The sequence below is a fragment of the Microtus oregoni genome, unplaced genomic scaffold (genome assembly GCF_018167655.1).
Source record: "Microtus oregoni isolate MIOR12 unplaced genomic scaffold, Mior012 000038F_ref0000394, whole genome shotgun sequence".
Lineage (NCBI taxonomy): Eukaryota > Metazoa > Chordata > Mammalia > Rodentia > Cricetidae > Microtus > Microtus oregoni.
Window position 1 is genome coordinate 18,156,816 of NW_024543097.1, and position 25,999 is coordinate 18,182,814.

Consider the following 25,999-nt stretch of genomic DNA (forward strand, 5'->3'; position numbering starts at 1 on the left):
CTGTGATTTGGGAAGGGGGTAGCAATTTCCAAACTAGATTACAATGGTATTGTCTTAACTCTATAAACTTCCTAAACAACAATGATATGGAGCTGCACAGTGAGTGATTTTATGATAAGTAAGTAAGTTATATCTCAATGAAGGGGTGGTAAAAACAGATATGTTAATGAAAAGGGAATTTTAAGAAATAGCTAAAAAATCAATGAAAATAAAGACTATTTACCCATAAAATTATTTTAGTTTTACATGAATATCATTGTCCGTGAAAGTGTTTTTTTACAGGAAACTGTTCTGTGGTCCTTTTGAGTTGCTGTCTCTAGTCTATTACATGGAGATGACAGACCTAGTTATCTCATGAGCTTTTGTCAGGCCGATCAGTTGATGGAAATGGTTTAAAAGGGGACCTGATACACAGTAAGAATGGTGTAGGTGCTAACTCTAGATGTCACGTCATTATAATGTATAGTTTGTGATACAGGTTTCCTTTGATGTCCTTTTTGGTGACAGGAAAGCTGACATTAATAATACTTGCCCAAATGGGCATAAATAAAGTTCATCTTCATAACAGCTATTCAAAGTGTATTTAAGAATTACAGATAGTTTGGTATATTGAGTTATATACTAAAGATTATATAATCTACAAAGTGTGTTTTACTTTATTTTCTTTTTCTGGAAAAAAAATTATCAATTAAAAATACTCATTTTCTTCCTTTTTTATTTTCTCTACTAACTGAACATCGTTTTTATCAATTGCAGGATGAAGAGAAATGGCCACCTCTAGACATAATAAAATTAGAAGGAGCAGAAATTGACGTTGACAGCAGCTTGGGAAAACCGTTTGTGTTTAACTGTATGCCCCAGTCTGGAAATAGAATATTTTGCCTCTGTGCAACTTCAAACCAAGAGATGAAAAGGTAATACATGAATCTCCTGCCTCTCTGGTTTTACTTTCAGTCAGGGGAATGTTTCCTAAGAAGTAGACTTACATATTCAGAAATAAACAGAGAACAAAATACAGTAGCAGATGTTTTATTAAGTACAAGAAGTGTGGGATGTCATGAGTTCATTTTTTTCAAGCAGAATTTCCAAAGCCCCTGAACATACTCTGTTAACATTGCTACCGTAATTCTTATTTTCTTTCAAAGACAGAAGCTCAAGAATACTGCCGCTCCCTGTTTAGGCATCTCATTCCTAACAAGTTGCCATGTGTAGATATTGAAAGATAGATAGTTATTGGTATAAAAATAAAGAAGCATTACATGAACAATGCCCTCTGGTGAGATGAGGTAGATGCATAAAGACTGCATTGAAATTGTATAAGCATATATTCCTCAAAGAGGGAGAATGCTTTGGCATCCTAAAACGGTAGCAAAAGTTCTGACTATTAGATACACACTCCATTACCCCAAGGGAATGCAGTTCACTGGTCACTTCAGGAACCCAAGGGAAAACTGTAATAAAGGAACTGGCATGCTAAAGTGAGGGTTAGGAGAGGCTAAGGAATAGAAAGTCAATGGAAAAAATAGCATGTCAGTGTGTCTAGTCTTAAAGAATACCTCCTTCCACCCTTAAACAGAGTAATAGATCAGAAACATTATGATCAAAAGGTATTGTGTCCTTATGTGAGGAATATTATATATTTAAAAAAATATAAGGTAAATGACAAGCAGGATAATATGACAGCAACTTGGCTCTATTTCAATGAATGCACAGTATTTATTTATACCAAACACAGCTAATGTACAATTTTAAAGTTTCTATGGATTATCTGTATAATGAAGAGCTCATCTTTGGCACCAAAAGTAAATAAATGGGAAAAATTGTGGAAGAGGGAATGGAAAGATTGTCAGATCCAGCAGATGATGGAGTTTGCTGTGAGATTGTGTCTCCTAGCAACATCAGAAGCTACACCCATATTGACACTGATTGACATGCCGCCAAGAGTGGACAGAGAAAGAACCAAGAGGCTTCAGTCCTAAACACAAACACACACACAAGCAAACAAACTATAGGTAGCTAAAGAATGCTGAGAATGGGAGAAATAGTCTTCCCCTGAGAAAAGTACACCAATTGGTTATCCAGTGTTAAACAGTAAGTGATGAAAATACACATACAAGTAGCATTACATTGACTGAATGTGTTAGATGCATATGTACATATATAGTGCATGCAATAAAAATTAGTGGGGGAAAAAAAGAGGCCATGAATTTGAAAGATAGCAGGGAGTGGTATATAGGGGAATGTAGAGTGAGAAAAGGGGAGAAATACTCTACTTAAATTATAATCTCAAAAATGAAAAAAGTAAATAAACCAAACAAAATGCAGGGTTGGAACTAAAATGGTAGAACATTTGTTCTTTTGAATACCAAACGAAAGCTGGGAAGCATCCTAAGAAAAGACCTACGGCATACCAACTGAGAATGGGGGTGGCGGCTTGTGAGCGTGGGAGTGAAGGAGATATGTATGGAAGAGGTGCACACAGAGAAGAAGAAATGGAGCAGAAGGGAGCCGGGGAGACACGGTGGACTGTGGGGAGAGCAGCTAACACTGTGCTTTGACTGGAAGTTGGGGCCTTTGAAAGTTTGGCAGGCTGGGGAGGGGACGATATGCCACTGCCAGGCTAAGGAAGAGCTCAGGCCTCCAGATGGAACCACTAAGGCATACGAATAAAGCCACTATGTCCAAAGAACACTTAAGAAAGGAGGTAAGGCAATAGCCGTTCACCAGTATTTCCATATTTTAGTAGGTCGTGCCTTATGGTTAGTATGGCAATTCTTTTTTTTGTTTGTTTGGTTTTTTTTTTTTTTTGGTTTTTCGAGACAGGGTTTCTCTGTGGTTTTGGAGCCTGTCCTGGAACTAGCTCTTGTAGACCAGGCTGGCCTCGAACTCACAGAGATCCGCCTGCCTCTGCCTCCCGAGTGCTGGGATTAAAGGCGTGCACCACCACCGCCCGGCTTAGTATGGCAATTCTTAACAGCCATGCTGTTGTTAATAAATTAAAAGCCTCAGAAACAGTGAGTGAATTTTCTCTTAGGCACTGATCACATAATAGTAGTAGGGGATCGCATGAATGCTGCTTTAGAGATGCCTAATAGCATAATTTTTGACGTAAATTAACCTACAATTTGCAAGAATGTGTTGCCTTCACCCAGGAATGATGTGAAGAAATCCGTCTGAGGTTCAGGACTGTAGGCGGAGACTGTTAGTTTATTTCCTGCCTGCCCAGTCCCGAAATAATCACTCAGAAACTATATTAATTACAGTACTGCTTGGCCAATAGCTTAAGCATACTTCTAGCTAGCTCTTACATCTTAAATTTCTATTATTTCTATTAATTTTATTATTATTTCTATTAATCTGTGTATTGCCACGTGGTTGTAGCCTACTGGTAAGTTTCTGTACAGCATCCGGTGTCTGTCTCCTGTGGTGTCTACATGGCTTCTCTCTTACTCTGCCTTTTCTCTCTCTCTCTCTCTCTCTCTCTCTCTATATATATATATATATATATATATATATATATATATATATCTTTTCCAGCCTGGCTTTACTCTGTTAAGTCATTGGCCGAAAGCAGCTTCTTTATTAAACAATGGCAATAAAACATATTCACAGCATACAGAGGTGAATCCCACATCACAGGACTGCTCTGCTTGAGGAAAGGTTGAATAAGAGCAAGCTCCTATATGGGGCACTACGCAGTCCTCCAGGGATGCCCCTCTCATTTTGCTATCTTTCAGGTGGCTCGAGGCAATGCACAAAGCAGCCCATCCCATACGTCAGGTAAGCATTCTCCTTGGTCCTGGTCTCTGCTTCCAGTTCGTGTTTCTTTACAGAAGGGATAGACACTGTGTTACCCAGTCTGGGACATCTTAGATCTGTTCTAAATGCTGGGGAAAGGACCTGGAGTCAACAGGAGTTCTGCTCAGATCTGGGAGGGGAACTTGGAGTCCTGCTGTTCTTTTCATTTTCTATCCCTCCCTGGAAGACTTGGGATGGAGTCATGAATAGGAGTGTAATTTCTGACCCACGGAGTCTTGCAGTAGTCCACCATGGCGACAAACGAACACTGCTGTTTCTTCACACTCTCAGGCTCTCCAGGATGTCCTGGGCTGCAGCTGCCATCTGAGCAGCTTGTGGGAGCCTGTGCACTGCATTCAGATCCCCACAGCCAGCGACACATTCATCTCTGTTCTCTAGACATGCTAGTCACCTTACACTATCCCTCCACATGCATGATCTTCAGCTTTAGAGCAGCATCACCCTGTTAGATTTGTTCCTGCAAAATGTTAGGTGGCTGCTTTGCATCATCAGGTAAGCCATCACCACAGCGCCTACAGCGTTGGGTGCCCCTCTTTCTGAGTTTGTGTTGTAATGCATTATGAGAACCCTTTCTATAGCCTGCATGTTTCCTTTCCACGCTGTGGATAAGATTTGCAAAGAAGTTGTAGATTGTATTAAATGAGATCATTTCCTCATAAGATGGCATGCACTTAGCACCTTCTCTACCCACTTTGAATTTATGCATTGGCAGAAATTCAGGGTGGAGTCTGGATGTCCTTGCCTTGTAACTGTCCATTCAGAACAATCAGAAGCATTGCCAAATAACAAACAGCAGGGCGTTCGTTTCATTTTACCTGGAACATGGCACTCAGTACACTGGCCTGTCTCTCCCAGGCACCACCCTAATGAGCCTGGACACTTTTAAGAGCTATCTATTCTGCTAATGCACCGAGAGTGTCTGTAGCAAGTGAAGAAAAAAAAAAATGAACAGCCAAACTCCCAGCAGGCTCCCTCTTCACAGCACAGAATACCACAAGCCCTGCCTGTATTCTGTTATCTTTTCACTGCCTTGCTAAAACTAAAGGGCAAAGCCAAAATGGAACAGAGAAATTGGCAAGCGCAGGCCGGTTCTGATGAAGAGATAAAGCGCAGTGCCCCTAACTGTGGGTCAGAGTTCTCAGAAAGAGCCTGTTTCCCAGGCCCGGGGACTGAGGGCTGCCCTCCAGGGTAGAGGGTCTCCATTTATCATCAGTCTTCCACATCGATGATCGTGCGAGCCCAAGGCTAGAGCTGGTTTGGAGTATTTAATTTGCACAAGTCAGGGTTCAGATAAAGAAAAGCATGAACCAGGAACTGCTATTATTCATACTGGACATTCCAGGATCTAGCCTCAGAGAGCAATGTGATGTGAGGAGCCCCCTATCAGGATGCACTTTACAAAGAACACATCAGCAAATTGGCTCTCTAGTCCCAATCTCCTGTTCTTTGGCTGATACTCTTGTTTCCTTTAGGATACAATGGAACCAAAGAGAAGAGGGTCTTACCTAGAGGCAAAGGATAATCTGACTGTGACCCAAGCAGTGAGATTATATTACCAATAGAAATGTTTAAGGCAGTGGTTCCCTAAGGACAAATAGATTTATCCCCACATCGCTGCTGTGTGGTGGGCCAAAGGCATCTGGTGCAGGATGATGACCTGCATATTGCTGTGCTCCACCTGCAGAGCCACGTCTGGGAAGATGTTACCCTGCACAACAGTAGCCTCCCACCTCTCGCTATCAAGCATCCCGAGTGTCTGGGCCTTCTGCACCAGCTGGAGAGAAGCACAGGGGTGTGGCTCCAACACTATTGCATTCTGAAGGACGGCTGCTTGTATTTCTATGCTAGCATTCGCTCAACTCAGGCGTCAGGTAAGGCGTCAATATCATTTGGAATTATGATGACAATCCTGGGAAGAACACTTTAGCTTTACTGAACTTTTGGCAGGCCCTGTGTGAGTGTTTCAAGTACGACATTTCATGGATGCTCCACAGAAGAGGGGTTGTAGCCTCAAGGCCTCATGCTTGCTGTTTAGAAGATAAACCACAAACTCCTCATTCTTTGGGTCACTGATTCTTTTCAAAAGGAATGCTACTCATTTTCTTGGGTTAGAAACACCACCATCTTTTCCCCAAAGTATTCCAACTTAGATGTTGGCAGTCTGGTTTTGTTGTTGTTGTTGTTGTTGTTGTTATTGATGGTGGTGGTGGTTTTCATTTTGGTTTTTTGCTTGTTTGGTTTTTTGTGGTCTGTTTGCTCAACTTCGCACAATTTACTTTTCTTACTTATAAAATGTGAAAATAACATCTGCCTATTATATAAGAATGCTGTGAAGACTAAGCCATTGTTATTGAAATAGCATTAGCTCTACATTTAGTGATCTGAATATAAAAAGCTGCTCCTATACATTTTACATCATGTATCATAGAATTACTTTACACTCCTATGAAGTTATATATGTAGCTAGGTTTTTGTTTGGGCCACCAAATCACAAATAATGATATGGAGACTTCTTATTAATTATGGAAGCTCAGCCTATGGCTTAGGCTTATTCCTGCTAGCTCTCATAATTTAAATTAACTCATTTATATTAATCTACAATCAATCATGTGATATTATCTCTTGTCCGTCTTGTACCTCCTGTTTCCTCTCTGATCTCCTGGTATCTCTTGAATGCCTAAATTCCTCCTCCTCAATTTTCTCTCCTTGGAAATCCCACCTTTTCCTCCTGCCTTGCTATTGGCCATTCAGGATTTACTACAACAATCACATCAATACACTTTCACACAGTGTATAAATATCCCACAACATTTCCTCCTTTTTGTCAAAATGAAAAGGAAAGGTTTTAACTAATATAGTATAATTATATACAATAATAATTGTCAGGTAAGAATTACATTTACAATGTCCTGTTCATTTGTATTTGGAAAATTCAGAGAAAATACTCTATTTTTATCCTAGCTTGATAAATTCATCGTTTTATACCTAAACCATTTTATATCATAACTTGTACTACTATCATAAAACTATCTTTTTAAACCTCAAAACATTATGTTAGACTAATTAAGCTTTTATGCTCCTAAACTTTATAAACTTTATATCTCTTATGTAAGTACTTTTTTTCTAATTTGCTAACAAGGACTACTATATGCTATCTAGTCTTAAATCCCCATCAGAGACTCAAGAAGGAAATAATATTACCTGAATAAACAGAAAGTAGATAGAAAGCAACTTCAAAAATTATAGAAATGATAGAGCATCTGACTGCCTGGACAGCCACCCAATATTGGTACATCCCTCTTTGACCTACAGGCCTAGATTATCTGACATATTTTTCTATGAAGCAGGAATTTTGAATGACTTTTGTACCTTGTCTTGGCAAGGCTTGGCAGTCACTTTTATTTCTGTCCTACTTGTCCAGTTTGACCAGCATACTATCAACAGTTGAGGCAAGAGTAGTTTCTTGATGAAATAACTAACTTTTCCACATTGGAAACAAATTCCATATGGAGGTTCTTCTATGCACATGATCTTTTCTTTTTTTTTCTAGGTAAATTGGTGGTTCCAGTAGAAGACATGACTCGCTGTCATGAAAAACATTAGGTTATTTAAACATTGTAAATATTATATTCTGTAGGCCTCCGAAGTGTTTGAAGATGACCTATCTATCTAAACTATATCTCTGTTCAACCTTGGAAAGATATCTTACATGACTACAGGTTTGATTATTATAAATGATTAATGACTAACCTGTACTTCTTAATTATCCTTAATAGATTTCAAGGAATAGAATTTTACATTACATTTTTAAATAAATGAATAAGCACAATACCTCAAATAAAAATAAAAATATATAGACAATATAGCAAACATAATCTTAAATTTGTTTCAATATATAAAACTCTATACCAATGTAAAATATTTGAGACTAGCAGTTGTTCAAAAGTAGACTTATCAATTCACCCTTTATCCTATCATTCTATGCCTGCCTTTTCCCTTCAGGAAGTGATCCCTAAATTTAATCTTTGTTCAGCTTTTCCCCTGAACATGTCCAACAGCAACTTGCAACCAACCTCTCTACATGATGATAAACATCCATAATCCACTGAATAACAAAAACCACCCACCCCACCTATTGGGAATGTGAATGTTGTGTTCTATAGACTACTTCCTGTTGTCTGGGGATGATGGCATCTTTAGGAGTCTTGAGAAAATTGGGATAATAGTCAAATCCCAGGAGAGTTTGTTGTATTATTTGTTGTCCAGTTTCTGTGTGGTGGGAAAGTCCAGGGCTTATTTGAAGTCCTGACCCTATGTGTATATTCAAGTTTCACATGTAGTACTACCATATGCTGTTGGATTTTTATTTGGGCCACCAGATCACAAATAATGATATGGAAACTTCTTATTAATTATGAAAGCTTGACTTATAGCTTAGGCTTGTTCCTAACTAGCTCTTTTAGCTTAAATTAACCCATTTATATAAATCTACATTCTCTTATATGGCATTACCTCTCTTCTATCTTTTACCTCCTGTTTCCTCTTTGAGTACCCTAGCATCTCTCACTCATCTTCTCTTTTTTTCTCCTTTGAAATCCCACTTATTTCTCCTGCCTAGGTATTAGCCATTTGTCTTTTTTATTTCAACAATCACAGCAATACATTTTCACAAGTGTACAAATATCCCACAACATATATACATTTTAAATGAAATACACAGTCTCTTTAAAAGATATACTTATTAAAAGATCATGTGAATAATAAAATAATTATACCTGAAATTTATAAAAGAGTTTTCCTGTATTTAAAAAAAGTCTTTTTTATTTATTTCAAAATTTTAATTGAAATACAGTTATATCATTCTCCCTTTTCCTTCTCCTTCCTTCAATCTCTCCCATGGCCCCATTACTTCCTCTCAAACTAATGGCCCTTTTTTCCTTTATTACTTCTTCTACATAGATATAAGCACATAAAAAGCTAAGTTTTTTTTAGGTGTGTGTGTGCATGTGTGTGTGTGTGTGTGTGTGTGTGTGTGTGTGTGTGATATGAGGGCTGACCAATTGGTATTGAATAACCAATTAAGATTTAATTCCTGGTTAAGACTAATTTTTCTTCTCTCATCAGTCTTTAGTTGATTTAGTTAAGTTCAGTTTGCCAAAGTCACTAGCTCTTTGTGTAGCAATGAAATGCCCCCTTCCACATTAGGATGTCTATTGGTATTAACCACCATGCAGGTACTATTTGGGCAGCCATATTGTGGTGGTATTATGAGTGAAGTAACCCATTCCTTTCTAGGAAACAAGATGTCACAACAGAATTCCCTCTCCTCTAGCTCTTAAAACCTTGCTGCCCTCTCCTCCATGATGTTCTCTGAGCCTTTGGTGTAGGGTTTACATTGCAGACAGATCTACTAGGGCTTGGCACCCCATGATTAATTATCCTCTACATGTTGACAAGTTGTGGTTTCACTCTGCTGCAAAGAGAATCTTCTTTGGTAAACACGGAGAGCTGTACTTATCTGTGGGTGTAAGTATAAGCTTTAGAATGCAATCCATAATTATACTTGTTTACTAAAGTGACAGTAGTATGTTCTTCTTTAAGATCTGTGGCCTCACTACCCCTGGGGAATTGGCTAGGTTTCTTGTACCAGACAAGATTTCCCTCTTGTGCAAGTCTTAAGTCCAGTTATACTGCTGTGATATGAGTGCCCCTATTGCACTTTTAGGGATATCTTGACATTCTTGGTCATTGTTGGAGTTCACAAATGTCACAACTGGATAGGACTATCGATTACTTCCCTCCACTTCCAGATTTTACAGCATCTTCTTGTACTGTAAAAACTAATCCTAGAGAAGGAGTCTTTCAGAATAGATCCCACTCAAATTCTATATCCAAAGCTCATGGTGTTTTTAGTAATATGGACTTACTTTCAATTTCTGGAAAGCAACAAAGGGCAGCAGCAAACAGCCAATATTGTTTGGGGAGTCTCTTTGAATCCTCTAACCAACAATTCAAGAGGAGATTTTTCATACCTGGTGATTTTTTTTTTGCTAGACACTCTATGGTTCTCAAGAGGAACATTATCACCTAAAGTAACTTAACTTCATTTGTCTTAGTTTGGGTTACACTTCTATATTTCTAGTCCTCTTTGAAGGAAGTCAGAACAGGAGCTCAAACAGGGCAGAAACCTGGAAGCAGGAGTTGATGCAGAGGCCACTGGTTTACTCATCATGGCTTACTAAACCTGCTTTCATATAGAACCCAGGACTACCAGCCCAGGGATGGCACCACCCACAATGAACTGGGCTTTCCCATTGATCTCTAATTCAGAAAATACCCTACAGACTTCACGACATTTTAAATGTATGGGCCTATTTTCTTTTTAAATAATTTTATTTATTTATCTTACATCCTGGCTTCAGTTTCCCATCCCTCCTTTCCTCCAAGTTCATTCCCCCACCCCTCCTCTGCTCCTACCACTCAATCCACTCCTTTTCAGTATGAAGAATAGTATCCCAAAAGCCAGTAACTGATGGAAAGAGATGCAGACACACAGCAGAACATTAGGCAGAGTTCAGAAGAGGGGGGGAGAGAAAGGATTGTGGGAGTTCAAGAGGTCAAGGAGACAACAAGAAAACTCACAGGGGATAACATTATCTAAACTGACAACCAGGAAGCATACAAGGGACTGACCTAGGCACTCTCTCTATGTGTTTTAGTTGTGTAGTTTGGTCCTCTTGTGGGAATTCTAGCAATGGGAACAGGGGCTGTCTATGAAGGCATCTTCTTTCTTTTCTTTTTTTTTATTGAGAAAAGGAAAAAATGTTTCAGCCTCCTCCCAGCCTCCCATTTCCCTCCCCCTCCTCCCAACCTTCTCCTCCTCCCCGCACTCCTCTCCCCCTCCCTCTCCAGTCCAAAGAGCAGTCAGGGTTCCCTGCCCTGTGGAAAGTCCAAGGTCCTCCCCCTCCATCCATGTCTAGGAAGGTGAACATCCAAACTGGCTAGGCTTCCACAAAGCCAGAACATGAAGTAGGATCAAAACCCCGTGCCATTGTCCTTGGCTTCTCATCAGCCCTCATTGCTCGCCATGTTCAGAGAGTCCGGTTTTATCCCATGATTTTTCAGTCCCAATCCAGCTGGCCTTGGTGAGCTCCCAATAGATCAGCCCCACTGTCTCAGTGGGTGGGTGCACCCCTTGTGGTCCTGACTTCCTTGCTCATGTTCTCCCTCCTTCTGCTCCTCATTGGGACCTTGGGAGCTCAGTCCAGTGCTCCAGTGTGGGTCTCTGTCTCTATCTCCATCCATCACCAGATGCAGGTTCTATGGTGATATGCAAGATGTTCGTCAGTATTGCTATAGGATAGGGTCATTTCAGGTTCCCTATCCTCAGCTGCCCAAGGAACTAACTGGGGACATCGCCTTGGGCTCCTGGGAACCACTCTAGATTCAAGTCTCTTTCCAACTCTAAGGTGGCTCCCTTAACTAAAAATTGTGCTTTCATGCTCCCCTATCCAACCTTCCTTTATCCCAATCACTCTGTTTCCCCAAGTTCCCCCCATCCTCCCCTTCTCACTTTTCTCTCCCCATCTCCTCTTATCCCCATCCCACCCCAGCCCCAAGATCCCAATTTTCTCCCCAGCAATTTTGTCTACTTCCCATAGCCAAGAGGATAACTATATGTTTTTCCTTGGGTTCACCTTCTTATTTAGCTTCTTTTAGGTTCACCAATTGTAGACTCCGTGACCCTTATTTATGGCTGGAAACCAATTACGAGTGAGTACATCCCATGTTCATCCTTTTGGGTCTGGGTTACCTCACTCAGGATAGTGTTTTCTATTTCATCTTCTTAATAGAAGTTCCCTCCTTTCAGATGACTTACACTTGTTTCAAATTGACATAAAACTATCCAGTACAGTCACTGACCAAAAGTACATATACACAGATATGTATTATCTATAATTTGAGACAAATGCTCAATATGACTTTGTAAGGCCTTTTCATACATCCTCAGTGATATTTATCCTTCATCTCTCTCTTTCTGTATTGACATCCCACCTACCCATCGATTAAATCTGCCCCATTCTCCCATTCTCCTTTAGATTTTAATAAAATCAATCATCATTGTCATATTTCTGGTTGAAAGTCTATTTGAGTGATCGTTCACTAATTAGCAGTAGTGAGCATCTACAACCTGAGCCATTCGATCTCCATCTTTAGCATTAGTGCTCATGCATAGCTAAGACCAGTAGACATGCCAAATGGGAAGCAAGAATCCAGTGACAACTCTGATTTTCTTGGATCTTTAAAGGGATAGAAAGTTCACATCACTCCATGGCTCATTTTCTACCTATCATTCTGGATGAAGTGTGGCATGATTCTTCTTTTAATCACACTGAAGTTGTTTTTGACATGATCCAGATGAACATATAGCTAGGAAGTGATAAACAGACTCTTTCAGATCTAATAGAGCAGGCTGTTCCTGTACAACCTATACCTTCAAATTTTAATACCTGGTCATAGAGTAAGAAGGCAAACAAAACAGTCACAACTACAGATTCATTATTGACTTAGAGTATTATTTTAAAATATCAATGTCATTACCAAATCAATCAAGCTAATTTTCAAGAGATTATTTCCGTAGATACAATGAGAGTGTTTAAGTCCAAATTCACAGATTGCTCCAAACTCAGAACTTTCTTTTAACTGCTTCCAAACCCCTGGGTCTATTTTGAATTCCTAGAGATACAGTAATGCCACACATACCTTGGCAGTAGCCAAGAGCTCTCTAATTGGACCTAGTATCTGCTCAATAAGAGAGATACCATGTCTGGAACAGAAAATCTGGCTAACTAGTCAGTGCTAATGAAAGCATGATTATTGGAGGAGAATCTGCCAACTCTAATTTGCTAAACCAGCACAATCCCTAACAAGATCTATAAACATTTGTCCTCTGTATTAGTCAGGGCTTACTAGAGGAAGAAAATTTACATAATTATATATATATATATATATACATCATAATTATGCTTAACATGATATAACTAGCTCATGTACAACTATAAATGAATTATATTTATAGGAGATTAATTAGACTAGCTTACAGGTTATGGTCTGGAAATGATTGTCTACCAACAGAAAGTCTAAAAATCCAGCAGTTGTTCAGTCCATGAGGGTGGATGTCACAGTTGACTTTCAATATATGCCAGAAAGAGGAAAAGTAGGCTCTAATTCTAGTGAAGGAGTGAACTTGCCAGTGAGAGTGTGGACAAGCAGTCAAAGAGCAAAGAGTTCCTTCTGTGCTCTTTATACAGGCTGCCAGCAGGTATAGCCCAGATTGCAAGGAGATCTTCCCACCTCTGGATTAAAAATGGGTTTTCCCACTTCAAAGGATTTCATTAAGAAAAATCCCTCAAAATTATATTTAGCCTCTTAGGTTTTATTTAATTTCAGAGGTAGTTAGGTTGACAACCTAGAATATTATCATAATCATGCCTCCTTTTGATATGCTTAATTTGCAAATGAAAACAGTAACCAGGTCATAATTATAGCTAACATAGTATAACTATCCCAACTACAATCACAAAGGAATAATAGGTTTAGCTAGGTCATAATTATGAGTCTATCATTTTAACTATCTCATGTACAACTACAAACAAATTATAATCTTTAGATGAGGTGGCAATTTCCCCTGAGGGACATTTTGTTAGTTTCCCAAAACTTAAATATAGTAATCACTGATACTCTCTTAATTGATGTAACAATACATGATAAGTAGAAAAGAAAACACGAATATCTGTTCAAACACATTTTAACAAAATATGACAGAAATATTTATGTCAATTATAATTTTCGTGTCTACAATTGGTCACATGGCCCTAGCTGGAATTTATAACTACCTTTTTCTACTATTCATTCTGTACCCCCTACACCCTCAGCAAGCACTTCAGCAGGTCTTGGTTCTTTTCTTGGAGGAGTGACCCAAGATATGAATACATATCAAAAGGAACTTATTAGACTGGCTAACATAGTACATACTGGAGAGTTCAACAATGCCTGTTTGTTACTGAGGAGGCCAGCAGCTGCTCAGGCAATGAGGCTTGTTTCCTCCTCAGTCCCAATCAGTTGCTGGAGGCCTGGAAGATTCTTGAGGGCTACTGGTCTTCAGTCCACACAGGAAAGCTGAAGAAACTGTGTTCTCATGTCAATGAATATGGCAGCAACAGATGCAGCAACAGTAGCAGCAACAACTCACCAGCAAGAGGTGACAGCTAGCAGGCACAAAAGTAGAAAACTATGTCCCTTGTGCTTCCTCACATCAGGAGCATTGGGAAAAGTGCCTGCCATGTATGGAGGAGTCTTCTCAATTCAGCCCTAACCAAGAAAATCCTAACCTAATCCAGAAACCCTTCACAGTATCTGCAGAGGCTTCTGTCATGGATGGGTCCTTCAAGTTGGCAACATGAACCATCACACACCCCCACCAGAGTTCTAGTGCTCATCTTTAATTCTTACCAGAGACACTAAGGAAGTGGCACTTTACCTTGTCTAATCTATAATTCATGGCTTTGTCTGTGCTCAAAAAGAGCTCTGCGTAGCGCTAATGTAACTTACAGCTCTCTGTGTCCTTGTTCCCCAGCAGTTATAACCCTGGACCAGACTTTGAGTACCGTTCACTGCAGGGTTTCTCACGCTGAGAGTTTTCAGTCAGTTTCTAAGTCATATAATCAGTGTAGTCAGTTGTGATTATTTTTTAAACAACTGCGTTGAAAACATGGTCACAACAATGAGATGGCTCAGTGAATAAAGGTCCAAGCCGGATGCCCTGAGTTCCAATCCCAGATACCATGATAGAAGGAGAAGAGTAAACAGACTCATGATGGTGGTCCTCTGACACCTCTCTCTCTCTCTGTCTCCATCTCTCTCTCTCTCTGTCTCTCTCTCTCTCTCTCTCTCTCTCTCTCTCTCTCTCTCTCTCTCTCTCTCTCCCTTCCTTTCCCTCTCTCTCTCACAGAAAAAAAATATAGTATATCATACTGCTTCACAAAATTTTTGGTTAATTTTATTAGAACCTACAACAATGTTCATTTCTCAAATCTCTGGACCACAAACAAAATTATTAGGAAAATACTGATATGTATTCAGAGCCTTTAGCCTCTGAATACACACCTGCTCCATTGGTGAGTTCTATATCAGAATCTTGGAGAAGAAATATAAAGCTAGCCACTGCTTTTGGATTACATTGTAACACACCAGCCATTCGTTGCTTCCAGCTTGACACCAGACTGCTGTGGTCCCATCCTGTCAGGGTTTCTTTACTGTTTTACATATTCTAAATGGTTTTCATTTTAGTCCACTGATCTTTCTTCGAAGCTGGGAGACCTCACATGATATTACCTGACCCTAAATGTAGCTGTAGTTTTATTGGCATGGCATTTCTTTCTATCTGCACTGCTGAGAAAATACTGAGGAGAATAAGTCAGAGAAAACATAAAAGTGAAAAGGAGGCAGCGGAGAGGGAGAGCTGTGGAAAAGAATATAGCCCTGATTTCCTGTAAAAACTGCATTAGTCAATAAACCCACATCACCCTTTCAACTAGGTATATATGCCTCTAAAGTGCAGTGGGTGAATTGGAAAGACAGACTGTTGGTTTCCGGAACAATTTCTTTGCCTAAGTGTCAAGAGAGGCATTTGTCCTTTAGCAAAATTTACTGCTGGCTCTCATGTGCTTGCTAATAATAAGAATATTTCAAAAGTCTTTTGGTCAAGGTCCTTTACATAAGTTGCAGGATCTTGTCATTGTTCCCTTTCATCTCTCTCTTGCAAGAGCTAGAAGTAGCCAATTGTTGACTGTTGTATGTTACTAAATCACATCAAGGTCTGTGTGCACTTCTCAGAAAGATCACTCTGCACTGTTACAGGAAACAGTGTATATAATGCTTACACCATTCTTACAACTAATATTGGACTGGGCTGATAGTTACTGCTACTAACATAACAAAGGGGCACAGACCCAGAGAAACTTCCTTAAATGAGATGCTGTGGTTACAGTCACCAGCTTTACTGTCTCTTATTATGCCCTGCAAGTGACTAGGAAAATGGCTAAAGGTCTTGCTGTTCGTAGGAACCAACATTTTTTTTGCATTTTTATTTATTAATATTTATTTTTACTATTTTATACATGTATATAATATATTCTGGTAATATACTTTGTGGTGGTCTGAATGCGGTGTCTCCCTTATGTCTCAGGCCTTTGAATACTTGGTTTCCAGTTGTTGGTTCTGCTTGGGTGTGGTTAGGAGGTATGACCTTGCTGGAGGAACTATACCACTGGGGGTGGGCTTTGAGGTTTCAGAAGCTACTTCCATTCCCAATTAGCTCTCTTTGTTTCTTGTCTGTGGTTCAAGCTATATGCTCTCAGCTTTCCGCTCTAGCCACAGGTCAGTCTGTTCTCCCCAACTGTTATAACCGTCTGGAACCAAATACCCTATTCCTGGTTCTATGAATGTTTTTGGTCATGTATTTTTATCACAGCAATAGCATGATAACCAGTACACAGCTCTGTCCTCTTGTGTCCTCCCCCATCCATACCAACACAACCACCTTTCCTCCAAGTCCCCATCACACTTTCCTGTCTTTTGGTTTGGTGATCCACTGATAACCCCATCAGCAGGGCTGTGGAGCTATCTACTGGAGCACCACCGAAGACGATGATGTCCCCTCTCGAAGCAAGTCTCAGCTGCCATCAATTAGTGAACACAGAGATAAAAATATACGATGGCCATACAATGGAACATCATACTACTCTGAAAAGAAGTAACGTGGGTGAAAGGAAGAAAACATTGAAGAGAGTGTGTGCTGTGAGCTGGTTTTCTGTCAGGTACTGCAGGACAAAGAACAAACAGAGAGAGAAGAGTAGGTAGGGATTGCCAACAGCTAGGGTGGCACCTTCCACAAGGAGTGGCTGTTTATGGGAAGTGTCTCTTTCTGACATGAGGAAAGCTACACCGAGGATCCCACAGATCCCGGAAGAACAGTAAAACCATCGATCCACCTCCGCCTTAGAGTAAGCCAATAATACTGCAATGAGTCTTTTCCATGCTATCCCCTCCTCATCCATCACTCCACCTCAGAGAATAATACCATCCTATTGTATGAGCTTCATAGCACTGAGGCCAACTAAGGTAGAAAAAATATCTGTCCATTTCTGAAGTCAATGTTTTCTCAAGAGTTCCAAAATGAACTCTTTTCAAGTGAGCATAAAAAGGGAATTCAATATTACCTCTCACATTCTCCACAAGAAGAAGCAACACCTCCCTAATTCCTAAAGTGTAAAATCTTTCATTCTGCTTACAATGAAAATACCTGTCATCCTCACACAGTAGGTTGATGGTGAGTGACTTAAAGGAAACCAGGTCAACATTCCTCAAGGTTTCCTTTCATGATGCCATACCATCGTCACAGAGGCTATCAAGCAGAGTGTGGCATTTTCTTGGTTGCTTTTGTAACGAAGTGCACTGTGGTCACTGCTGGAGGTGCTAGGGGATAAGAGCAAAGTGACCCAGAGAGTTCATCTCTAAATATCCTAGCACTACTATCACGAATAATGCCTGAGTCTCTGCAAGCGATCTGGGCTACCTCAGAGTAGAAGAAACAGACAAGAGTATTGGCCTTTCAGAATCTTCTACATCAATATCCTTACAAACCCCCAAAGGGGAACAAAATTTAGACCAAGAAATATTTTAGGATTTAAAGGACCATGAGCAAATTACTTTTTATAATCAGTCATCTATTCTCCTTGCTAATTCAAGTTGGTGTTTTCGTATCGCCATATGGGTTCATATTTTAGGTAGGACTTGCAGTATACAAAAAGAGGGAGAATCTGGGTTGGTTGTAGAAAGTACCTGCAGCCTTCATCATGCTCCAAGAAGTATATTTTAATAACTCTGCCCCCAAGAAATACTATTTAATTTTCTTCTGATATGGTATCAGCTGTTCCTCCTAGATAATGGAAAGTGTATTTCAAAACTATGTCTTTCTGGTAAAGAAGCTTATCCAAGCACAGATAAATATCCATCGTTTACAAATGGAACCAAGAAGTTCAGATGCTGCTACCAGTCTTGCTGCTGGACACAGTCAATATGTAGCCTCTTTTGAAGCTAGCTTCCTCACCTGTGAGGACAGGGCTGGCCAAGCAGTCTTTTCATACACAGAATTTTAGCACCTTTGTTGACACCTTTTCATCCTTTACTGTCCCTGCTCTCACTTCTCCCCATCCCCCACCCCTGCTTCTTCTTTCCTTCCCCCCTGTGCAGGAGGCCTGTATCTTCAAGGCTATAGGGTGACTGAACAGACCCACGGCTTTGAAAAGTCAGTAATTGAACTCAAACCTCCATCCGAAGAGTTCAAGACCTTCTATTTCTGTGCAGAAAATAAAACAGAAAATCAGCGGTAAGCCAAGACCTCTGCTTCCTCCCTCAGCATGAGTCAGTCTGGACAAATGGTCAGCCAAGACCTCCCCTTCCTCCCTCTCTGTCAGCCTCAACAAGGTCTCTTTAAGGAGCGCATCCCTTTATTTTCCAACTCCACTCCTTAAGAGAACTCCATCCTTTGACTGTTCTCCAGGACTAGTTTTTTCTTCATCCCTTCTTCAGACTTCTCTAGAGATCCTTTGTTTCACGAATGAAAATATAGTAACCAGAATGCCTGTCAAGACAATAGGTAACTTAAGCTTTAGCACTAAGCAAAGCAAACATCCCCCCCCCCATATACACCATTTACAATTTATAAATGATCCATATATTTTTAAATCATATGTATTAGCACATCTTAATTGTGTAAGACATAAATCCATGCCAGGTGGTGGTAGTACGCACCTTTAATCCCAGTACTGGGGAGGCAGAGACAGGCGGATCTCTGTGAGTTTGAGGCCAGCCTGGTCGGGAGTGAGTTCCAGGACAAGCACCAAAGCTACAGAGAAATCTTGTCTCAAAAACACCAAAGCCAAAACAAACAAAAAAATAGATCTGCCATTTGACCTCTTCACATCGCTCGCATTGATTTATCCATTTTTAGCTTGGTTGAGGATATTATTGTAAGCCATGAAGGACATAAAACTAACTTAATTCGTGGTGTATTCAACTCAGGCTATCATTCGAAATGAGCATTTAGTTCAAATGGTTCTGAAATACAAGGGAGGTGAAGTCACTAGACACAACACAGCAGGGAAGGCGCTACTCAGCAGCAGCCACTGCTCCAGCCTTCCCAAGATGCCCATGCCCTCTAGACCCCATCTCTGCCATCTCTGCCCTCACCTGCATCACGGTAATCTCCCACCTGTTCCAGGCCTTTTATTACAACGCCACTGATCCCATAAAGAAATTCCTTACTAAAGCCAGTTTCTAGGGACAGTTATAAGAAATTAGGTATTAAACACAAAAAAAAAAAAAATCCAAAAGTGAGACTTTAGGGATCTCCCTAAAATAGCCACTTAGGCAGGAGACTGGGGACTTCATCTGTCTTTCCCCCACTATGTAAACATTGCTTGTGCCTCTCCTTTGAAAGAGGTGCCTGAGTAGGAAAAAGGTGTGTTACTGCTAGCTGTGTTGCCATGGCACCCTTCCTGGACATCTGGTCAGCAGATACTGTTTGTTGATAAGGCTCCAGCTAGCACAACGGAGCAGGGGTCATTGAAACTGATCTAAGTCCCTCTGATAAAACCTACTGGTTTCTCCATTACAGCAGGCTCAATAGTTGGGCATTCATTTACAGTAAAAACCAAAAATCGAACCATTAGAGAAATATTTCAACGAGTAACATTGGAAAGTCAAAAGCTAGATACAACCTAGAGCCGTTTGTCATCCCACTTATCCCTAAAGGAAGTTTCGAAAGTGATGAAAGTTAGAGACGCACACATTCATTTATTAGTGTTTCTGAGATAGTCTGCTGAAAATATTCCTGGGTAACCGTTTCTGGTTGTTATTCCTGGTAGTCTAGTAATACAGCTCCTGCCTTTAGAAACACTATTTCAAAAACACATTGTCCAAGAAAATGAAAGCAAGAGAAAGGCAAGGAGGATTATTTAGAGAGTAAGTGTGGTTCCAGAAACCGCACTTAAAAAAGAAATGTTTTCTCCAGTATGACAATATTTGTTGTATGTATAATCAGCAAAGCTTAAAAATAAATGACAATAGCAAAACACTATTAGGACTTTTAAAAGCAAAGAGCCCCATGGAACACCTTTTATCAACATCTCCCTCTCTACTACTACATAGATCCCTTACTTTTATTAGAGAGCTATCTCTATACCTTCTCATCCAACCTGAAATCTATAAAGTGTGCTTTTCGCATTTATTCCAAACTAAATAACCAAGAGAAACAACTAGAAAATAAATTAAAGAATTTTGTCATGTTTTACCTACCAAGGGCCTGACTGGTTTAATGATTTGGTCTATTGTGTTTTATTTTTGTTTTTGTTTTTTTCTTCTTGCAGCTGGATTACAGCTTTGAAAACATCTATCAAAAAATGGCTTCCTCTGGACCAGGCTATTCAAGAGTTCATGAACAGACCTCTAGAGGAGACAAGAATGTGAAAGGAACTCTAAATAAAAGCACTCGTTCTAAGTTCCATGAGGGTATCCCCAACTGGAGGAAAGAAAGGAAACATTTCTGAAATACAGTTTCCAAATGTAGCTACTTTTTAGGTGTTAAAAGTTGGAACAAATGACGTCAGTGTTCAAGTATTGCACGTAGGTCACAGTCTCCTCCCTGGGCTGTTCACAATTAAGTCAAGGTCCCTTAGCTCCTCTTCCTCAAGTATTTGAAAGCAAGAATAAACATGGATTTATCTCATTTTTGTCTTTTATGTTCTTTGCAAAATCTTTCGTTCAGACCTTTGGCCACAAGCTTCCAAGAGTATTGCTGGGCTATAATACAGGACATTAGCAAAAGCTAAAATCATGGAAATAGTATCTTTTACAGAATTAGTGAGTGTTTCGGCCAAAAGAGGTCGTGTTTAGGCTCTCTTATGAACAGGCCTAAGCACCGCCCCAGGACTTCTCAGGTGGGGTTCTTCTCAACAGTTTCTAGAAGCTATTGAATAATACAACAGTGAAATAATAAATAATAAAACAATGAAATGAGGAAATAGGCTGAATCTAAGGAAGACATCTCAAAGACATAGATCTGACTCACCATGTGAATCTCTACAAAACCAAAATGAACCAAGAACTCACTGCGCTAGACCTAGAGAGCAAATTCTAAAGGAAATTCAAAGGTCTCAGTGTAATGACCCCTCTGTGGTATTGAGGAGGCTGCAATGCATGTTGGAAGTCCCACGTCCTGGACGTGAACCAGAAATTTCTTTCGTGTTCAGCTGTAAGATTAAAAGATCCCAAAGCAACTCAGATACGCACGACAGAAGGTGAAAGCAAGTCTGTTGTTTCATAAAGGATGCTGTTTCTGAGCCGCAATAGCTTTGCAGCTTGGCTTGCAGTCTTCCTTACAGATGAAGTCGGGAAAGGGAGTTGATTTCCTGCTGATGGTCATACCAGTGGTTCCTGGTGGAAAAGCAGCTGAGCCCAGCTTTCGTCTCTTCACCCAGCATTTTCCTGCTCGTTCCCACTCCCTCACTATGCCCAGAAAAATGGGATGGGTCACACAAAGACACTTTGAAAGCTGCCTGTCAAACAGGTCCAGTCTGCAGCAAAACCCTGTAGCAATACCCCATAGTTTTCTGTATATTACTTTTGCATGGTTTTTATTACTACTTTTAGTTTTCAAGATTGTAATATAATTACATTATATCACGAAACCCGTCCATGCCCCTTTCTTTCTTCCAAACCCTTCCATATACTTCTCCTTGCTCTCTCTCAAACTTCGGACCCTTTGAAATTCCTTACATGCTATATTATTCTTTGCTGGATAAGCTTAAGTGTGGAAGAAATAAGGAAACCATGCCATTGTCCTATATTCTTTATCACGCCTTTGTTAAAATGAATATATCACCCCCAACACTGCCTGTACCTGTTATTTGTCATAATTCAAATAAAGGAGTCTTGTGAGCATCCTTGCTCAATGGACGAAGAGAAGCTGCCTAGATGAACTCATGCCCAAAAGCTTCGTGCTATCATGCTCTGACCAACTTAATGCCATAATCAAAAACTATTTAATTAACAGCAACACATAGCCCTTGATCCTGAAAAGGCCGCCTTTGTTCTCACAGTATCTGCTAGGACAAAAATGAGCTCTTTCAGCTGAAGCATCAGGAATGTTCATGTCGGGAACCTGGGGATTGCACTTCCTCTCCCCTGTGGTGTTTCTGCCTCTCTGGAGCTGGGCCACGGAATGCACAAAGTGTGCTGTTACCAGGCAGCCAACTAGTGACCACAGCCGACTGTGACACTGGCATGGCCCTCTCCCCTGAGGGGAGGGAAAGAAAAGCAAACACCTTGGTCCAATGAAAGCACAGACAGTTTACTCTGATTCAAGCATTCACATAAATTCCTTGAAAGTAAATGATACCAACCTTCAAAGTCCAGCGACGCCACCCCAAATTTACTGTTCTTATTCCCGGGAGGGTTATCTGACATTACTAATCATGCACATTAAGTAAAATATTTTTTTAAAAAAATCTGGGTTCACCTTTTCATGCAGAAAGGGCTAGTATAGCTATCTCATAATCTGGCCTTAGGTAGAACCACCAAGAGTGTCTTATAGCTACCAAAATTCCTTGGTAAACTTGATTTTCTATTTGCAATCCTAGGAGGTGCCAATCCAAAACTCATTGGTTCTCGACTTTCCTAATGCTGTGACCCTTTAATAAAGCCTCTCATGTTGTGGTGCCCCCCCCAACCACTGTAGTTTTGGTAGTGTTATAAATCATAATGCAAATATCTGTCATGTAGGAGACCTGATGAGTGATCCACATGGGGCTGGCGAGCCAGAGTTGAGAACCACGGCTATATCCTGGTGTTTTCATAAGATTCCCATCGGCCTGAATGGCAATTCTGGTCTCACTCTCGTTCCTGTGCTGACACTGTGCACACTTTAGGGAAACCACTAGACCACTACCCTTGACGTTCCCATTAGAATCACACTCGGTGAAGACAAATAAATAAACACCCAAAGCACAATACTTGGTTTTCCAAAGAAGGGAGTGCTACAATTCTCAGCGCCGTTCCTTATTAATGTTACTAGCCTGAGAAAATGTCCTCCATGATCCCTCACTCCCATATCACCATCCATTTGAACTGAGGCTCACAACAATAATTTCCCCCGAACTTTTTAGGAAAGAAAATGCTCTCTTTGCAGAAGTTTACCCAACATCATAGACATGTGTATTCTGTGTGAGTTTACCCAGGGACCACGTGGAATTCTTCTCAACAACTTGTCCACTTCAGGTGTAACAGTTAAGCTGTAGAGTGCTTTCTCTAAAAGTAGTCTCTCTGTCCTCACAAGAACTTTTCATCATGCATGGACATGAAAACACAAATACTATTTACACCAACATTGGTTAATATTAATACTCTCCAATTTTCAAACCTGCCTTTTTAGAGTGGAATCCATTCTTGGGCAGAAAATTTTTATATCAATGACTTCGTCACAGGTTATTACCCCAAGGCAGATATGCCCAGGATTCATAAAAGAAGCTATCCATCAGTCTTTTGAAGCAAAATAGAAAGATCTCTGTAGTTACTATTTGACAGTTACAATGATTAAGGACCATACACACCTTGCTCACTATGTACTTGGAAGCCTTCAGGGTCCCAAATAAATTTTAAGCTATTAATATTTATGATGAATAAAATTCCATTTTATAAAAAGATGAATGAACTTCATTTGCTGATCTAATCACAAAAGACATTTGAATCTGATAAGTTTGAGTTTCGATTTGAACTTGGTCAAAGACATAGAAGACTTGAAATCATGAGAATTTCTGGGCGAGAACTTAATCATACATTTGTAATGAGTGTGAGATAATGGTATCCTATATCTCAGATGCATTGTGAACTGGGCCTGAGCCAGAAGAAACTCTGCTTCTTTCCTCTGCTCTGTCACTAGATATTTTTCATTTTTTCATTCATTCTTCTTTCTCCCTTTTAAAATTTTATAACGTTTTAACTGAATTTTTCATATTTTATATTTTTATCATGCTTTTTCTCTCCCCAACTTCTCTCAGATCCTTCCAACCTCCCCAACTCCACACCCTTTATCTCTCCTCTCTCTCTGTCTCTGTCTCTGTCTCTCTCTCTCTCTCTCTCTCTCTCTCTCTTTCTTTCAAAAGTGAACAAACAAGCAAGCAAACAAACAAAAAACCCAAGAAACATATACATACAGGCATCACAAACACAAAAATTAAAACCTCAAAAATCCAATAGCTAAAATATAACCAGCAACTAAAAAATAGGATGATGGTATCAATGTATTGAGTCAAAGTATAAAATTAATCTTAAAGTACATTTAACCTTTTAGGTTATGGTGATTCACTAATTTATTCCTTCATTTCTTCTTTCTTAGTGCACACAAGGCACTGAAGAATGCTAGCCTTACCAACAAGGATGAGCCCAAAAGAAAATCAAACATATGCCAAACAAATGAATAAATCAAAAATGATGAATGCTAGAAAGAAAATAACCAACTCGTTATAAGAGTGAATAATAAACAGGTTAAAATTCCCTCCACCACATTGCCATCCAGTTGATGTGGAAAAGCCTATTTGGGGATAACCAGATTTCCACTAGAGCAAGGAACTCACATGAGCAATCACAGCAGAGTTTGGGGGAACAAACAAGCTGCTGGCAGCAGGGTAGGAACCACAAGGCATCAGTCGCTAAGTTTTACACCAGCACTTGTGTGCTCTGGAAAGAGGGGCTTAAGCAAAGTCACTTTGATAACAGTTTATAAGGGAAAGTGGGCAGACTAGGAAACAGCTCAGTCCCTCACATGCTTGCCACATAAGGGTGAGACCCAGAGCCTGATCCTCAGGACCTGTATGTGACATGTGACGTGACCGTTAAACCTTGTTTATCAACTTGATGGGATTCGGGATCACCATGGAACCAACCTGTGGGTGTATCTGTGAGGGATTGTCTCGATTAGGCTGAGATGGGATGACTCAGCATAAACATGGGAAGTACCATTCCATGGGTGGAAGTCTGAACTGAAAAAAAAGAATGAAGTAAGCTGAGCACAAGAGTTTATTACGTTCTGCTTCCTACTGTGGAGGCAACTTGACTACTTTCCTACTAGTCCTACTACCAAACCTTCTCTGTTGCAGGAGACTGTGTCTCTGGGAATTGTAAACAAAAATAAAATCTTCCTCCCAGAAGGAACTTTTGTCGGATATTTTGCCAAAACTACAAGGTAAGTAACGGACCCATATTTTTAAAAAGCAGCGTGGCCCTGCTGTGCCCTTGTGAGCCATGCACTGGAGAACGCCAGCAGGTGGATTCCTAGCACTTGCAGGCAAGCCAACTAAGTCTAGTCCAGAATTGAGGGCCAGGGAGAGATGCTGTCTCAAAAAATGAAGCAGATGATATCTGAGCAAGAAAAGCAATACCCGAAGTTGACATCCGGCTATCACAGGTGTGTGATCCACAGAAGCACATGCACTCACATCGGCACACATATGTACATCTGCACACTCATGAACGTGCACATACACACATAATAAGTGAACATATTTTTAGTTCTATCATCTCAAATAGCTTGTTACGTGTGCGACCCCTAAAAGAAATCACTAGTCTTTAAAGCATCTGTTACTGCTGTTCAAAAGTTGTAATTAACATACATTTTAATCATGATCTTAAATCTAATTTTGATGGTTTAAAAATAAAATATCTTCTGTTGAGAATTCTCTGTTCAGCTCCGTGCCCCATTTTATAATTGGGTTGATTAGCCTTTTACGGTATAGTTTCTTGAGATCTTTATATATTTTGGAGATCAGACCTTTGTCAGTTGCGGGGTTGGTGAAGATCTTCTCCCAGTCAGTGGGTTGCCTTTGTGTCTTAGCGACAATGTCCTTTGCTTTACAGAAGCTTCTCAGTCTTAGGAGGTCCCATTTATTCAATGAGGTCCTTAATGTCTGTGCTACTGGGGTTATACTGAAAAAGCATGGGATAAAACCGGACTCGCTGAACATAGCGGACAATGAGGAATACTGAGAACTCAAGAACAATGGCA

The 25,999-nt window shown here is 40.1% G+C and overlaps 1 protein-coding gene across 1 annotated transcript in view; it reads left to right on the forward strand.

Moving 5' to 3' along the window:
* The window catches only part of LOC121433387, a 135,019-nt gene extending 114,610 nt beyond the window's left edge, over positions 1–20,409 (forward strand). The window contains exons 9-13 of the mRNA XM_041631752.1: positions 757–914; positions 3,738–3,780; positions 5,504–5,690; positions 18,133–18,268; positions 20,310–20,409. Of these exons, the coding sequence (XP_041487686.1) occupies positions 757–914; positions 3,738–3,780; positions 5,504–5,690; positions 18,133–18,268; positions 20,310–20,409 (624 nt within the window). The remainder of the gene's footprint in view (positions 1–756; positions 915–3,737; positions 3,781–5,503; positions 5,691–18,132; positions 18,269–20,309) is intronic.
* Positions 20,410–25,999: the final 5,590 nt, after the last annotated feature.